Raw genomic sequence first — 19,037 nt, 5'->3', positions numbered from 1 at the left:
TCTAGGAGGGTAATGCATCCTGAGGACAATGGAAATTTAGCATTTGGAACCCTCTCAGACTCTGCCCTATGTGTTTGTGTCCTTGGCTAGTCTTGATCTATATTATTTCCCTTTAATAAGCCATAACTGTAAATGTGATAGCTTTCAGTGAGTCCTGTGAGTCTTTCTAGTGAATTATCAAAACTAAGAAAGGATTTGGGAACCCCAAGAACTTGCAATTAGTGTCAGAAGTGAGGCCAGTCTTGTAAATGACTGTGCCCTGGGGATTTGCAGTTTGGCTAAATGCTGGTAATGGAGTAATGGATTAAATGTTTAAGTCCCCCCCAAATTTATATCTTGAATAACAACCCCCAATGTAATGGTTGCAGGAGGTGGGGCCTCTGGGAGATGATTAGGTCATGAGGGTGAGTCCCCATCAATGGGATTTAGTGCCCTTATGAAAGAGACCCCAGAGGGCTCGCTCATTCATTCTACCATGTGAGGACACAGTGAGAAGGCACCATCCATGAAACAGGAAGCAAGTTCTTATTAGACACCAAATCTGCCAGTTCCTTCATCTTTGACTACCCAGCCTCCATAACTGTGAGAGACAAATGTTGGTTATTTAAGCCGCCCAGTCTATAGTAGTTTGTTTTAGCAGCCCAAAAGACTAAGACAAATAAACAGTGTATGGTAAATATAAGCTGATCAATTCTGCAATGTTTTCTGCCGGCATGTTTTTAAAAAGTAAAATCATGAGCAGTCAAGTTACTAATTACACACGCACTCACATACACACACAAAAACAGATTAAAGCAATTCATGCATCCTTTTTGTCCACATATTTCCTTTTAGTATCCCCAAAGCTCACCTATTTGGAACTTCCAAATTTCTCAACATTTGAGATCCATTGTTCTTCCCGGCCAAAATGAAATGGGAATAGAAAAGTGCTGCAGAAATCCTCTGATATTGTTTAGGAGAACTTGAGGTCTCATGTTTTCTACACTGGGTATACAGGGCCTAATACAATGCTATCATGTGGTTTATTTCAGGACTCCAGGCAGTCACACCAAAGTCTACACCAAGGGAAAACATTTAGATGTAAGGTTTAAAATCCCATAATTGAATTTATCCAAATATCTGCAAATAGAATCTACATGTTATAATGTATCTTTTCTATAGAGTTAAATGTTTAATTTCAACCCAATATACGGCAGTTGAAATGCAGGTTAATTTAACTAATTAATTTAATGCATGTCATTAATTAATGCCTGTTTTATCTTTCTGTCAATATAATGAAGCCATGATCCTTGAAGTAATCCATAGAAATACAATAAATATAAAGATGTCAAGATGAATTTAAATAACTGGTAAAAGGTATACTGTTGATTTAGAAACAGTTTTCATATATAAAGACAATTTTGTTATTAAGAGAAAGGCCAGGCAGCCTTGTGGGTACCGTTAAACACTCAGATTTGGAGTCTGATAGCCTGGCTTTGAATTCCTACTGACTAGTGATAATATGCAAAACAATTCACTTAGTTTATTAAAGCCTGAGTTTCAAAATGCTAGTAATAATTACACTTTTCTCATAGGTTAATTGCAATGATTAACTGAAAAATGTGTGTGTGTGTGTTGGGGGACATGTATAGTGCTTAGCATAGTGTCAGGCATACAGTAATCTCCCTCAAATTTGTAGTTGCCATATGTTTACAAACTGCATAAATGAGCGAATTACATCATTTATAAAATGCATGTACTGATACAGAATCATCCTATGAATAAATAACGTTTTCATTTCTTTAAAAAAAGATTTTGTTCTGAGTATAAAATAAAGTACTGTTATTTTATCACCAAGTTCGAATTGTCAACAGAAGATCGTTTTCATTTACTTAACTAATAACTAGTGATAGTCACTATTTGAACCTAACAATAGCAATACAACTTTAGTACTTGAAGTTTACAAAGTGTTCCCTTGCATATTGTTTTATCCAAATATCATAACTTCTTTGAAAGATAGGCTAGTTCAAAATTTATTACTATTCCATTTCACAGATGAAAAAGCTGAGGTGTAGAGAGGTTAAATAAATTGTCAGGGATTATAGAATCAGTAAGTGATAGATATAGGAGTCAACTCAAACTGAAATTTTTTGACTTGTATTTAATATTCCTCTTAATTTTTACTCTGTACCTTGTCTCTCACTAAATTTCAGTACTCCACTTACATTTTTTAAAAGATAATCTTTCTCAAATTTTTAGCTTTAAAATTAATAAGAATACTCTAATAAGCACATGTGTAAAACATCAGTCAATTATAATGATTATGATGAAAGTATTACTATCAAGCATGATCTTGCTATTAATAGAAAGAGAAAAAAAAAACAGTTCATGATCTCCACATGCAATGATAAAAGAACCAAGTCTGCTATCACAAGAAAAACAAATCTTATACTTTCTTCAAAGAAAAGATTCTAACTGAAATAGGAGAGTTTGAAAAGACTTGCAAACAGATCTCAAACAACAGGAGACATAAACAACAGAAGACAATTTTAAACTATCTTTTAAGTAATTGCTTCACACAGGTCTTGGAAATAGTAAAAATAGTGGAAGTAGCAAACAGCAATTTCTTTAGCTGTCTTTTCACTGATGGGTTTTAACATACATTGTTATAAGATGTCTTGATTTCTTTCTATTTGGGAAAGATTCTCTGTACTGGAACAGTACAATTATCAACAGCAAAGAAGACATTTCCTATTGATGATAATAATTTGGGTAATTTACAGTTTCTACACTTATCTTTATAATGTAGTATCATCATAAAGGAACATCTAGAGGTATAAAAAGGAATCGTAGGCCTTTGTAAATAACTATGGGTTTGACAATGCTGAAACATTGAGTTTATCAATATAAAGCAAAAAAGGACATCCTTTAACAAAGACTAAACTCTTCCTTTAAGTAAAATCTATTAAGAACTGTATACAATTTTCTAACCCAAAAAGATGCAACTCCAACAGGAAGAGTAGGTTTCCAACAGTGGCTTTATTGGAAACTCATAATAGTTTGCAGACAATTTAAAAACACCATGCCAAAAAATTTTTCACTGTCTCCTGGATGTAAGTTTGGAGCTGCAAGGATGCCATTACCTTATGCAAACACTGCTGTCATTTAAAAAAAAATACTCTTTTCTGTTAAATTGAGCCATGGTGACTTGCTTCAAATGCTAATGAAACACAAAACATATTTGACTTTCTGTTAGAATGTTAATTCACAGTTGTTCATGGAATTTACTAATAATGAAAATAGTTTCATACATTTACTAATGATGAAAATAAAATAATCAGCTGAATTAGGATATGTGGTATACATAAACATGCAAGAAGTCAGAAAGCCGTTGTAAGATTAATCATTTTTCCAAAGGCAGTGAGAGACATAAAATGTTAAATCTGCTTTTATCTCATAGAACTGGGAAAGAGACAGAATTAAAAGACCAAAAAAATGAGTAATTGGCAAAGGGTCTATCAAGATAAATAATTATCAGTTTCAGGATTCTGAAATAATTTAACTCAAGAACTTTTTCATTGGTGTCTTTTTCTACATCTGGAGTTTTCTATTCACAGAAATGGCAGTTTTAATTTGAAGAGAAAAATTACTTGGTCATTTCATTAATTCTGCAAATAAGTGATCCTATAACTTTAGATAAGTATTGCTATCTGTTCCCCCAAGGCAAATTTTTCTAATAAGTACTGCTTAACCACTTTTCCACTTTCCACATGTTTTTCTGGATCATCTTTATGAAATTTCTTTCTAACTATTTAAAAATAGAGTTGCTCATGGATTTCAGGAGCTTCCTGATTTTTACCCCTGTCAAGTTTTAGGGAAACATTTTACCCCTGGAGCAAAATCAACTGAGACAACTTTAGTTTCATATTTGTATCTCTTCCTTTCAAATTATGATGGATAACAGAACTTCATAGATTTAGATAAGGAAATAGCATGGTGAATCCATTTCTGTGGAAACTGGCTTTATTCAATTTGCCAGGGTAACTTAATGAGAACTTCCTCTGGGTTTACCATCCCACCCTAAAATGTCCTTGCGTAGTCTTATTGGTTCTTTGCCATATTCTACATTATCGTATTCTCAGTTTCCTTAAACTCATTAAAGTAACTCTGTTTCCACCTCCCTTAGCAGATAACCCATTTTCTTGGAAAGACTCTCTGATAAAATTCCTATATCTTCTTTCCTCTCCAAATCAAAATATTTATGCATCTCTCTACTCATTCCATTCTCCTTCCCGCATTTCTCAGAGGAAGGAGTTCTGCTATTTGCCCTTGATCTCCAAACCACGCTTATCCTCTTCCCTGTTATCCATCAATAATCCCTTCTCCTTTATCTCTTCTTTCTTGCATTGGCAATAAGCATTTTCAACAGGCTGTCTCTCAATACTGCCTACTTATTTAGCTTTTACCCTCCTCACTCTTTCATTGCCAAATGTCTCAAATGAGTATTCCTCACTCTCTCCATTTCTAGACTTCTAATTGACTCAAATTCTTTTCATCACAGCTATTCTCCTTCCATTATAGATTACTAAAACTGTCTTTGCAAACATTTTCAGTGACCTTCTAATTGTAAATCTAATCACCTCATATTATACATAATCCTGCATTATGAAACATTTGACACTGTTGACCACATCCAATCCCTACACTTAAAACTCTCTCTGTCCCTCCCTCCCCCCCCCCCTCTACTCACCCCTCTCCCCTTCTTTCCATCACTTTTTTTGCTTCAAGGACTCTTGACTCCCTTGAGTTTCACATAGCATCTCCCTTGCTCCTTCCCTGCCTCTTACTTACTTTTTGGGGTAGGTTCTACCTTTGCTTGTATCTGTTTACCTTCTCCACATTTCCATTCATCTCCATGGATTCAACAAAATACTGGTTCTTAACATAACTCAAAAGATTGTAGTGATGATTGAATGCGTAATGAATTTAAAACAATGGACATATTCCATGGTCCTATAAACCCTGCAAATGCGAATTTGCTACCTCTAGCTTCTCTCACCATCTTGATCCAATATTCTTCTGAATATCAATGATACCTGGTTTGCCCATAAAGTTCTTTAATTTTTCCTAAGGAAATTAGACTTCAGAAATAAGGCTGGATGTAGATGAGGTAACATGAAATGCTAATTTCCTTAAGAAAATTCTAATTCAAAGTTGGTAAATTCAGTGGTTGGAATTAAAAAAACACAGAATGAAAGCAACATAAAAATATAGTTCTGTCTACAACTAAATGTGCCAGTTCTTTTTATATATAATACAATCATGTAGGAAAGCTTTTAAAATAAGTACAGGTGTGTATTCACTGAAAATTAGTCTGTCAATTGAATTTTTACTGTAGCTTCCGTATTATTCATTTTGTCTGGTTTAATTAAATAATTAAAAAAGCATATGTGCTTCTGCTAAAGGGGAACACATTGTTGGAATGTAATCTATTCCTCTGCACTTTCCTTTATTGTACATTTTTTGTAGTTTTCCAATTTTAAGCAGTAACAAAAATAAAGTAACAAGAAATAAAGGCGTGATTGTATTTTCTCTGTCTAAATAATCGGAACTCAATTTTTAGGACAATGGCTTGGAAAATGTATTCAATGTTAAAAATACAATCTACCCTTGTGGGGCTATTCAAAGAGGTGTAAAATGACAGCAAATTTTCATTATGTATATGTATTTATTTACAATATTGTTTTGATTCTTTCATTTATATCTATATTTTTCATTACTACAAGAACATAGGAAATGCCTGACTGGGTAATACCTCCGTTCTAGTTCTATATTTTGCAACATTGGCGCTTTGTTTCTTTCAAGAAACAGTAGTGATTTTTACAAATCTGAACAGAGTACCTTGACTAGGATATATACTTTTTACCTTTAACTTTTATTCACTGGTCTGCAAACTTAAAAATCTGATTCTATCTCTTCCCTTTTAAAAACTCTTTGCTGACTCACCATTGCCTACAAGACAAAGCCCAGGCTCTAGGCATCCCAAACTCAGATTTGCCTTTCTTCTACAGCCTCATCCCCATCTCTAATACTGCCTTGCTTCCCTTTTCTTCTTCCAGTTGCATCTGATTAGCTCTTTGTAGTCACCCTTCACATTCTAGGAAATTTATTTTCTCTAGGATGATTTAAAACTTTTCCACCTTTATTGAGATATAACTGACAAATAACATGTACAAGTTTAAGGTATACAATGCGAATATTTGATATATGTATATCTTATGAAATGATTACCACAATAAGGTTAACTAACATATCTATTACCTCACATAGTTACCATTTGTGTGTGTGTGATGAGAACCTTTATGACCTATTCTCTTAGTAAATTTCAAGGATACTATAGAGTGTTAACTATAGTGACCACACTATACATTAGATCCTCTAATCTTATTCATCTGATAACAGAAAGTTTATATTCTTTGACAAAAATCTCCCCATTTCCCCCAAACCCCAGCCTCTGGCAACCATCAATCTACTCTGGTTCTGTGTGTGACATTTTTAGAATCTGTATATAAATGAGACCATATAGTATCTGTCTTTGTTTGTTTAACTTATTTCACTTAGCATAATGCCCTCAAAGTTCATCCTCATCCATGTTGTTGCAAATGGCAGGATTTTTCTATGAAGATTTTTATAACACCATCTGCTTTTCCTCATTCATGCCCATACAATTAATTACTCTCTTTTGTAATACTACTAAAGCTGTACTTTCATTTTCACTTTAGTCTTATTGTATTAGAATCACTCTTTTATTGTGATTAAAGGTATACAATATAAAATTTACCATTTTAACCAATTTTAAGTGTACAGCTAAGTGGCAATAAGTACATTCACACTGTTATGCACACATCACCACCATTTAACGTCAGAAATTTTCTCATCTTCCCAAACTGAAATTCTGGATCCCTTATAATAACACCTCATTATAGCTACTTTTAACATGTCTATCTTTCATAACAGACTTGAGAGAATTGTTGCTTTGTTAACATCTGAGTTTATCAATATATTTATATCCAGTACTTAACACAGACTGGCAAACAGAAAATGCTCAATAAATGTCTGTTGAATTGATGTATCATGATCAAAGTCACGTATCAGATCATCATGTCAGCTAGCCATATTAGATTGTCAACTTTTCAGCTCTACTTCACTCTAACCCCACAGTTTACAAAAAGAGAAAAAAGAACATACTTTCAGTGGATTTCACTTTACCAAAACCAAAACCAAAAAAATGAAACACTACAAAACAAAAACAAAACTACACCTTCAGTGCTTTCTCATTTCATGAAGTATAAATTCCAAATTCTGAGCATGGCATTCAGGGTTCTCTAGAATCTGAGTCTTATCAACCTCTCTACCCTCCTTTTCTACATCTTTTCATATCCTGATTCTTACCAATGCAATATCATCCATATTCTTAAAACAGGCAATTTCGAGTTTCCTTAATCATATTGTTTGTTTAGCTTGAAATGTTGCTCCAGTTTTGGAGAAGCCAAATCATAGTCTTCCTTCAAGGGTGAAGCTTTCTCTGATACTTTGGTTCAGAATGAATACCCTTCTTCTCTCTGCTCTTTTTGCACTTTGCGTCTCTATTCTATATTTATTTAGTTTTGCACTATATTACATCTTACTTCTATGTTTATATGTTTGACTCCATCACTGGAGGGCAAATTATATAAACATTTGCATAATGCTTTATTTATTATTTTATATTTTTCTATTTCTTCCTGTCAGAGACTCACAAAATTTTCTGCACATAGCATTTGTTCAATAATTACATTTTAAAATAACAAATATCTAAATTTAATACAAATGATTAACACATTGCTGCTTATTGAGCATGTCTAAGGTTGGTCAAACTATCTATTAAGGGAATAGCTGTGGAACAATCTGAAAACACCAGGTAGAATGAACTCTAAAGAATGCAATCTGACAGATATATATTGATCATAAGATTCATATCACTGTACGAGTGAAATAAGCACAAATGAGCAAGACATAGTCAGGGAACTAACAACCTAGGCTTAGACAGGTATGTAATTAATTCTAATACTTGCTGAACAGTCGTAATAAATGTTGAAGCAATGCAATTAAGCAATTTAAACTAAGAAGCAATGACTGTTGGCAAGAAATCATAAAAGATTTCATCAAAAAGTTGATGTCTGAACTTGAGTTTAAACGGGGAAGTATGGTTTCAACGGGTGAATTGGGGTTGTGGAGACATTCCAAGAGAGACATTAGCATAAGTAATATTTAGAGTAAGGGAAAAATGTTGGCTGCTTTCAAAAGCAATGAATAGTATAATTAGCAAGATCTTAGAATGACTCAGAGCAGTGGGGGTAATAGAAGTTAAAGGTGATTTTTAGGTTAGGACCACAGAAGAGGTGTTCAGTAGTATATCACAGGTCTAGTAGTAGATATCATTGTGTTATTAACATATATAAATATGTAAATTATATCATGTGGAATATTAATAGTAAGATAATATGGTATGTATTACATTATATTACATGTCAGAAAATATGAAAAATAATTAATATGATTAGAGCTTTGCTTAGTGCGTTTAACTTTGAAGAATTATATAGCAGAAAACCTACTGTAATATCCCAGTTGAAAATAATGAAGAGCTGAACTATGGGGGTTTTAATGTATATGGAAATAGACAAAAGTAAGTGGATGTAGGGTAGACTGTGGACATAGTTAAATGTATGGATTGGAACCACCTGAATGCATAGAGCTAAGATAAATTCAAAGATAACCACATTGTAAAGTAGGAGAAAATGGTGGTACATTAGGAGAAATAACCTCTCTGGGCTCACTTGTAAAGTAATAGTAGTATGTAACTTCCAGTATTATTCTGCTGATATATCTGTATTTGCCTAGAGCCTAGAGATTTAAAGCACTCAGTAAATATTAACTATTGTCATTATTAATTTACCAGTAGAATAATCTAATATGGGAAATGGTATCTGACTCTAAAGTATCTTATTATTTCATTTCTTTATAAGGAAAATTTATTAAAAAATCAAACAGTACAAAAATATACAGCACATATTTGCAAACACCAAAGGCAGCTAATAATAGCAGTTTGTTATTTATATCTAAAATTTTTTTCTAGTCCTACGATAATGTGTTATTGATTGTTGAAGACTTAGAAATGGATGACTTCTCCATGGGAGAGATTATATAAAGAAAAGTGTTAAAGGGTGAAAACTCCAAAACTATCTGTTAGAATGGGAAATTCATTACTTCTGAAGTTTAAATTATTAAACCTAGAATAAACAAAAGCCTATAGAAGCTCATTTAACTGGCCTAGCTTATTTTAAAAAAACAAGGGAATTTGTACCAGACAAGATTTTTAGCATGGTTGAAAATGTGTATTTGTTTATGTGTGAAATGTAAATGTAAATATTATTTGGTTAAGGATCTCTTGGTAAGACATAATTAATGACATTGGCGTCCCAATTCCTTAATTATTTAAAAGTAGGAAGATTTTACTAAATAGTTTTAGTAATAATAATACCCACATTTGCATTGCTGGAATAAACTTCTGAAAAAAGGTAGCCTTGTAAACAATTATCAGAGAGCAGGAGAGAGAGACAGACAGAGAGACAGAGAGACAGAGAGAGATGGGGCTTAGTGGCCTATATACAATTAATTTGAGATCTATTTATCTATCACCTATCTGTGTCTTGTCTAATGACCCAAGTTCATTTGTAGACAAATAACCAAAGTAAAATCTTCTAAAGAAAAATAACTCCTTAAGTCTCATGGATGATTATAAAATACTTTCTTAGAGTCATGGATGAGTGCAAAAGAGTGGATTCAATGATGCCACTAAACATGGGCACAGCCCTTCATTTGTACCATTTTCTATATTTAACAGATATTTGACATGTTTTCCAGTTTTGGAGCTGTGTTTTACTTCTCAAAAGGCCTGGTGTTCTGACTGTAGCCTTTCTAAATCCCCACCTTACTAGCTCTCATATCCCTAGCTCTTGATAATTTTCCTTTCATCTCTTAGTGACAGATTTGAGTCACCACCAATCAGAAAACATGACTCTGGCAACTAGTTTTAACAGGCCTTGTTCAGTGGCATATACAGAATCTAATTTATTTTTTGTGATAGTTTTAATAAAAGTGGCGTGAAACACAAGGGATATAATGTTAGCGATATTGCACCTCAAAAGAGGAGAAAGTTTGGTATGTTACCTCCTGATTAGCAGCAGCTAGTTCTTCTTCCAGTGCAGAGACTCTTTCTAAAGAAACCCTCAGTCGCTCCCTTACCTAGAAGAAAAACCAAAATATGTGCAGTAATGTACATCCCATACATATTAAACTGTGCTGAAGCCATTAACATTATCAGAGACAGTCACATTTGAAAAAGTATTAAAGTATTTACAGCCTTAAGTGCTCAGGAATACTATGACTACATTGTTACCTCATAGTATGACTGTATCAAGGGATTTTCTTGTAAGAAAGTCCTTCTAGTGTTTTGTGACAGAATTTATACTGGGTTGAAGATCAACCCCTCTTGTTCTGAATTCTTACTAGTGGAGGCAAAGTTCAAAAGTTTATTATGAATTCATCTGAAAAACAGTCACTGATTAAGTATAAGATATAGGCAAAACACTGTCTACTTTTTTAAAATAAGTTTTCCTTTGACATTTAGTACAAAATAATTTGTCTAAAAGCAAAGGATTCTTAGAACCTGAAAAATGTTGTCCACTGCTCACGAAATTAATTTTGTATTAGTCAGAGGTCTACATTTTTATTGAGGGATTGGAAAGTATATAATTACTCTGGGATTCCTAAATACTTTTCATATACAAAAGGTTAAACCATTATATTTTATAGAACCAAAGACTGCACGTTTAGTTTGAAAATAATGATTTCCAAATATTTCATACACAAATGAAACTCAGAGAAGTGTTTCTTTGATTCTTACTTTCTTAGAACTTCTAAAATTGTTTTAGTTATTATATGTTCAGTTATAATATAGATATGTTTAGTTATAATATAGATATGCTCCATATTAAATTTGTCAAAAGTAGAAAAGCTCAGAGAAATAAATTTGGCTAAATGAAAATAAATGACTACAGCAGTTTAATTTTCCTTAAAAAAATCAACAAAATTTATAGCTTTAATTTAATACGGAATTCATGGTGAGTTTTAGATTATTTATGAATTAACATTGATTTTCCATGGGAATATAACAGTATACATTTTAATATATAATTATATAAATTATTTAAATGAACTTTGATTTTATTAATTTATTAATGGTATATTTATGTAATGGTCTTTTTCTTTTTTAGTAAGATTTAACTGGGAATATAAGTTAAATACACAAAATATCTAAAACCCTACATACATAATAATTTTAAAGCTGAAGTTACAAAATTATTTTCTACTTAGCAAACAAAAAAATGATAGCCTATGAATCTAGACTCTAATTATAAATTTTAAAAATCTCAATTATTATAGTAATGTATAATGATAACTGAAAAACATTCAGGTGACTGGGTGCACTTAGCTCCTGAAATACATCTTGAATAAGATAGAATTAATGCTTGAGTGGAGTTTTAATATTAATTATATTTAGTTATGTCCAAATTCTCTGAAAATTAGTAATACATACACAAATGGACATTTAATATCAAAGATAATTACACAAGATCTTTCATGGTATTCAAGTATGCCAGATGGGCTGCCAGGTACCAATGCTGTTAGACATTGTCCATTGTCCATAAAAATGCATAAAACTAATGCTGATTAATAACTGAACAAGAGCTACTTAGAAGAAAATCTTTGATGATTTGACTTGGGGAATACTTTTTAATGAATGCTTGGATAGATGCAAACAAAGCAAATATTCCAAAAACATGACAATGAGGAGGACTGCTGATATGTGGAATGCAGATATCAACACAGATCTTAGAAGATGTCCTTGACACATAAAAGGGATGACTGTAAAGTTTTATGCCCAATTCCTAAAATACCAGCTATAAAATATGGGTATTCTGATAAAAATCTAAGAATACTAATTGATAAGAACAGCAATATGAAATAGTCTAAATATAAATTAATCTCAACATATGCAACACTAATCAGATCACATTTAAACTGCAGTAAAGAGGTTAAGGTACTATATTTAAAAGACATACTGATACACTGGAATATTCCTAAAAGAGTCACTTAAGCCATATAAGGAATAGTTGAAACCAGGCTATATTGCAGGTTAAATGTCTTCTTTTCTTTGTTAAACTGAAAGTCATAGAAACTGTTCCAAACTGTTTCATATTTACGACAAGTTTAAGCATGTATATTCTTATTACATTGATTCTTCCAGTGGTAAAAATTATCAAACTTTTCAAACAATACGAAAAATCAACCCTCAGTAAATTTATAAGAGCATTTGCAACTTGAAATTATATTATACACAAAGTGATGAACCTAAAACTCTCTTCACAAAAGAATAAAAACAATTGTTGAATATATTTTGAATTTATGTTACAAATGTAAAAATTGATGCTATAAATATTAATACATTTATGACATGAATTCTTTATTCACATTTATATGAGAATGAAGTATTCTCTTTTTATTTAATTCTTGAGTAAGACTCAGATGAATGAAACATATTTGTTTCATCTTGCACTAATCTCTGCTAATCTTACTAAAGAAAAAAAAAAGGAGGCTCCAAAGGAGAGACCTTTCTAGAGTATAAAAATCCTAACATTATACCTTGTCTACATAACTGGAACTCCATTGGTAGGAAAGAATAGCATCTCTGACAAGCCTTGTAACTGTTTGCTCTGCTCCGAGCACAGCACCAGCAGAATGCCATATATCCTGATTTTTCTTGTTGATTTGGTGTTGTTTTGAAGCTGTCTAGACAGGATTAATAGGCCATGAAAAAAAAGATGTTTTAATTTTTTCCTAAATATAAGTACATAGTTGATGATCTTGGCTCTATACTTTACTTTTTCTAGTTTTTGGCTATTTAATTACATTCAATTAATCTATTATCCACATAGTCTTTAAGTTAAGATATCTTGATTGCTTACTTACAGAGCTATAACATAACCTCCCAAATATATTTATGTACATCTAGAATTTTTGATTTCTAATTATCTGTTACATTTATTTTCTTCATAGTGGTATGAAAAAAAGATTAAAGAAAAATTTTTCCTCAAAAAAAGATGTTCCAAGGCAAGAGAAATGTTATCCTTGAGGATTAAAATAAGTCCCTGAGAACGATGAATATGCTGTAGGATAAAGAGGGACTTTGGTGGAAGAAGCATACATTTCAAATTGAAATTAAGGGATGGCAGGGTTTTATTTTGGAATTATCAGTCCCGTAACAGAAAACATCATGAGAAAATCTTAGACCAGATGTTCAAATCCAGCTTTGGCACTGTGATGTTAGACCACAGGAATACATGTGGAGTGTATTCAATGTGTTTTGGTTACATTTCCCATTCATATCCAATATAGCTTTTTAAAAAATACTCAGTGATATCTGAGTGATTGCAAAACACATATATACTTCTCATTTCCTCCAGCTCACAGAATTGGTAAACATATTGGAGAGTTATGTCAAAATCACTGTGGGTCTTAGCTAATTGTGTAAATTCTACGCTATAATTCAGTGGATATATCAATAAGGACATCGATAATGAAGACTGCTAGTCATTGCAATTGTCCACAGCTATGCTCTATCTTTTGTATTTCATTTAACTCTTCCTGTGTTCTAAACCTTCTGTCGTAAAGTTGGTAGTTTCTTGTCCTCGATATGCTTCATTGCATCTTCTTCTGAGCTTCCATATATGTTTTAACATAATAACCATAGCACTTAGAATAGAGTATTGTAATTACTTGTTTGTATGTCTGTCTCCTCACCTCTCCTGATCTCCACAAGAAACTGTGAGCTATTCTTAGTTAGGAAAATTGTTTACAAAGGTGCTTAGGCACATGTTAATCCCTCAAAAACTAAATGAAATGCTAATTTAAACAAGCATATGAATCAACAGCGATAGCAATATCTTTACTTAGTTTGAAATTTTTGTCAAATGCTGAAATTTATCATTAATAATAACATTCATTAACATTTACTGAGCATTGGCCATATGCTAAGTACTGGCTAGGAGCGTTGCATGTCAGACAGCTCAGTTAGGTAGGTATTACTATTCTCTTCATTCAAAAGAAGAGGAAACAGCCTTAGAGAAATTAAGGTACTTGTCCAGGTCTGTCTACCTCCAAAGCCCAAACTCATAATACTTTTCCTTTAGGCTATTTGGTACTACTTAGTTGATAATCAGTTCAGATGCCCCTGAACTCAGCAATGTCCAGGGCACTTCTGGTGCTTTACTAAACCCTATTACAGTTCCAATAGTCACAGTATGAAATACTTCATTTAGTTATCCTAAGCTCACTGAACATCTATATACTAAATTACTTTTAGTCCTAAATTGTACTGCAACAATTTTCTTCTTAAATGTACTCATATCCATTAGGTTATTTGTCCTAAATGCTGTTCATTGTCTTCTATTCATTTTCTCATAAAAGCATTCCTCACTTAATTGGTGTGTGAGCACATCTAGGGAACATCCCAAATCACTCACTCTCAAATCCCTCATTCAAATCACCCAAAACTGTTAAATTTTCTCTGACTAGGCCATGATCTTTTCATGGCCCTCAGTTAGTTCACATATTGAACTAACTCTGCTTAAAAAATCCTTACACATTTTAATACCCAGATCAAATGTCACCTCCTCTGTGAAGACATTCTTGACTTTCTCATCACTTATTCAAGCAAAATTAGTCACAACTTTTCCTGTGACTCTGTATTACATTGCATATGTCTCTTCATAACACTGCCTGTTATTGACATGTGAACTCCAGCACTATGAACTCCTCATATGTAAAGAGAATGTCTTATCTTCGTGTGCCAAATATATGCCAAGGAGTCTGACACATAATAGATATTCTATTAATGTACAGTCTTGCAAACTTTTTTTTTAAAGGCTTATTTATTTATTTATTTTGGCTGCGTTGGGTCTTTGTTGCTGTGCACGAGCTTTCTCCAGTTGCAGCGAGTGGGGGCTACTCTTTGCTATGGTGCGTGGGTTTCTCACTGCGGTGGCTTCTCTTGTTGTGGAGCACGGGCTTCAGGCACGCAGCCTTCAATAGTGGCAGTGCGTGGGCTCAGTAGTTGTGGCTTGCAGGCTCTAAAGCCCAGGCTCAGTAGTTGTGGTGCATGGGCTTAGTTGCTCCGCGGCATGTGGGATCTTCCTGGCCCAGGGATCGAACCCATGTACCCTGCATTGGCAGGCAGATTCTTAACCACTGCCTCACCAGGGAAGCCTGCAAATTCTTAATATGCACTTTTGTGATAAGAAAGGAAATATACAAAAGTAAACATTAAGTATATTAAATCATTATTTGATATTTGATAGTAGTTGATATTATATTCATCAGGTATTTTTATCCATTTCTGTTTTATTCAAAATTATTCATAAACTAGTTACCTCTCATACTAAAATTAAAAATAGGATCTAACTTCTTCTTAATAATCTAGAAGCTAGAATTCTAATTATCCTTATGCACGCACTCCACATAATCCCTGCCCTAAGAACATCTGAAAGACTGATGATAAAAATATATATGTATATAAATATTAAATAGAGCAAAAGTGTCTGTATGCTCAAAACCTATATATATCTGAGTAATAATCCCTATTTTTGATTTTAATGCTCGGAACTTGTCAGATACTTTACAATGAAGTGCCCCAATTCTCACTCTAAAAAATCCTAAAGCCTCATTAATTTAAAAAATTCATTCTTTGAAATTTTACAAAGTTGAAATCATGTCATAAGCCTTACTAATCTCTAAAGAATATTATCATCATATTGGCTTATTAATGTCCATAGAACTTATTTGAGTAACAGCTAAGAGAAACTTACAGTTACTTTAAGAAACTATCAAAGCAAATTTTTCTACTAATATCTTATGCTGTTACATGCAGAGACTCTTAAAAATGTGTGTTCAGAACTAAGATATTAGAAACCCCCAAAATAAAATTGCATGTTTCTAATATGAATCTAACCTCTAATATGAAGTTAAAGTACATCCGATTTAAACTTCAAGGTATGTTTATTGTCAGTTAGTAGTCTCCTATGTTGGCATCTATAGCCACGCACTTCAGAGGGGTAGGGAGGATAGAGACTGTGGGGTGGGGAGAGAATGAAAGAGAGTGAGAAGAGAAAGAGAGAAAGGCTAAATGACAACATTAAATTGCAAATGGCCATCTGGACTAGGACTACAGTGTGCCATGACAGGAGTCTTGATAAGCCACAGATTTAGTGGTATTAAAGAAAGAATATGGTTATGGATATTACCAATATACATGCGATAGTTCAGTTGCATTTTTTGAGTAATTCTTCCTGTAACTGAAACATGTTGCTCTGAACTGACTGACTTCAGCAGTCAGTTGACTCACAGATGAAGACAAGGAGCTTGATGCTGATGGCAAAAGCACAGTTAAGCTTGAAATCTTTTGGCCATACTATACCTTTTTTCCAGTATTTTTTTTAAATTTCAGCTTTATTGAAGTTATAATTGACATATAAAATTGTAACAATCCTTTCACAATACTATACCTTTTCATCCAAGGCCTTGTGGTGCTCAAATAAAGATTTCAGCGCCTTGAGAACCTCAACTTCGCTGGACACTCCAGAGGGGGACTGGGCTTGTCGCTTCACCACCGTCATTCTTAGTGACCTTTCATGTCGTGACACAAGGCACTCCAAATGCTCCAGTAATAGCTATTGGGTTTAACAAACAATGTAATTATCATATGGATACAAGTCACTGATACATAGAGATGATTTCCATTTTAGTAGACTGCAGATTTATATAGCATCTAATGATAACTTCCAATTATACTACAGGTAGCATCAATGAAGCACAAACCTGAGTTCATAAACCGAGGCTCATGAAGTATATTAAAAGTAAATTGCCTTTCTATCACACAGCAATTTACTGAATTTAAAATATAATGTGAATTATATGCATTGTTTTAGAAGATTTAATAATTTCAGTTTAAATCGAGAACTAGAACACACCACAATATGTATGATCCAATAGGATAATGATTGAAGAACATTGCACAAAACAGGATGATTTTGTTAGAGAATAGAATTGAAAGTCAAAATTAATTTCACTTATACATGATCATTTAAATATTTTAAATGGAAGGAAATGAGTATAATCACCATGTTGCTTTAAATGTGATTATGGTGATAATCACATGTTGCTATAGTAAAATTATAGTGGTAACACTAATGATTTTATTCACAATTAAATTCTTAGGCTACATAATAGAAAAAAATATGCAGCCAGTGGGAATACAGTAACGGAGAAACTAGCAATAGTCATTTTGGGAAAAGAGGTTAAAGAACATAATTTTTAAATGCTCTACTCTGGAACCTACATTCACCCAGAGTAGTCAGTCTCTGGTGCCATGACAGAGATTAGGAGAAAGTCCAGCGAACAATGTTTCATTCTGTTCCAGACTCTATGCTCTGACTTTTCCCAGATAAATTTTGCTTTTAGATGTTTTGTGAATTGGAGTTTCACCTTTATTTTATTTTATGAGGCAGTTCTGCAGCTAAAAGCAAAGATATATGAAAAGAAAATAAACTGTTATCAGTTATTAAAAATTTTACTAGTGAAGGACAATATATGACTAGTAAGAAGGAGAGATTTTCAGAAGGCTAGTGAAAAGCATAGGCTAACAAATGATATCTAGGCAAAATAAGCAGGAGTTACTGAAACAATAAAGGGAAAATGAGATATAAATTACTGAAGTGGAAAGAAGTAAAGAAAAGCTATTTTCTTTCAAGAGTTTTCCTAAAGCTTATACTGTAATGAAAAATTTTGTTTGTCACAATGCTACTGTTAATTTCAGTGTCACATATTAGTATCACATTTCTTAGTTCTTAATAAGTTAATTGTTCCATATTCACTGACACTAATTATGGTTCAACATGTCAGAAAACATTGCCTGTTATTAACACAAAACCCCCGCAAATATCTGAGATCCTAAAGGTATACAGATCAGTCAGTAGGAGTCATATTTAAGGATCAAAATAATATTAAAAGTTCTTCAGTATGAAGATGACACAATATTTTCAAAGAGCTTTTATGTACCAATCTCTGACTATATTCATGGTATTTTACTCTCTTGAATTCTGTAGATATATGTGTGCACTGGTTAAATCCAAGCTGTTTCACACAGGTTATAGAGCTTTGCCTGACTAGTTCTCCAAATTATCTGCTGTTAGTCTTTCTCTGGCAAACTCTGCTCTAACCATGCCAGCCTACTTTCAGTTCCTCAGTCTTCCAAGCCTTTGCACATACTGTACCCTCTGCCTGAAATACTGTCCTTAATTGGTCAGCTCTTTCTAACCTTTAAGTCTTAGTTTAAATATCACCCTCTCAATGAAGCATTTGCCCACTACTCTATGTAGGTCTCTCTCTTCCAAGTCTTCATAATTCTCTATTTCACTCTCTTGCTTCATTTCATCATATAATATCATGTGTGTAATTTCTTAAAAATAGTTTTACTAAACTTCATTCTATTTCCTCATTGAAATATAAGCTGCATGAGGATAGGCTTCATGTCTGTCTTGATCTTCTCTGTATTTGAGTATTGGCTCAATTCCTGGCATCTATGCATATATAAAAATATTTGTTGCATGAATAGAAAAAATGATAAATGAGGTAAATTTTCCAGTGTACATTCTGGCTTATATCAAAGCTAAATCTGCAGCCATGGTTAATTGGCATTATTTCCTAAAAGCTTAAGCTAATTAACATAGTTAATATATATGTATGTATGTTTTAGGTAGATGATACACTTACAAAGAAACAAGAAATAATACAAGAAAACTGGTTTCTTTAACTGTAAATTAGAGATGTCTTGATCTATATAG

The 19,037-nt window shown here is 32.9% G+C and overlaps 1 protein-coding gene across 3 annotated transcripts in view; it reads right to left on the bottom strand.

Annotated features, from left to right (window-relative positions):
• PPFIA2 (PTPRF interacting protein alpha 2) overlaps positions 1-19,037 on the bottom strand; it is a 451,253-nt gene that overhangs the window by 168,393 nt on the left and 263,823 nt on the right. For all 3 annotated transcript variants that reach the window (XM_057741285.1, XM_057741284.1, XM_057741283.1), the window contains 2 exons: positions 16,701-16,865; positions 10,249-10,323 (listed from right to left, as the gene is read on the bottom strand). In XM_057741285.1, the coding sequence (XP_057597268.1) occupies positions 10,249-10,323; positions 16,701-16,865 (240 nt within the window). The remainder of the gene's footprint in view (positions 1-10,248; positions 10,324-16,700; positions 16,866-19,037) is intronic.

The sequence above is a fragment of the Hippopotamus amphibius genome, chromosome 7 (genome assembly GCF_030028045.1).
Source record: "Hippopotamus amphibius kiboko isolate mHipAmp2 chromosome 7, mHipAmp2.hap2, whole genome shotgun sequence".
Taxonomy (NCBI): domain Eukaryota; kingdom Metazoa; phylum Chordata; class Mammalia; order Artiodactyla; family Hippopotamidae; genus Hippopotamus; species Hippopotamus amphibius.
Note: the sequence above shows the minus strand (reverse complement) of the source record. Positions and strands in the feature narration are given on the sequence as shown.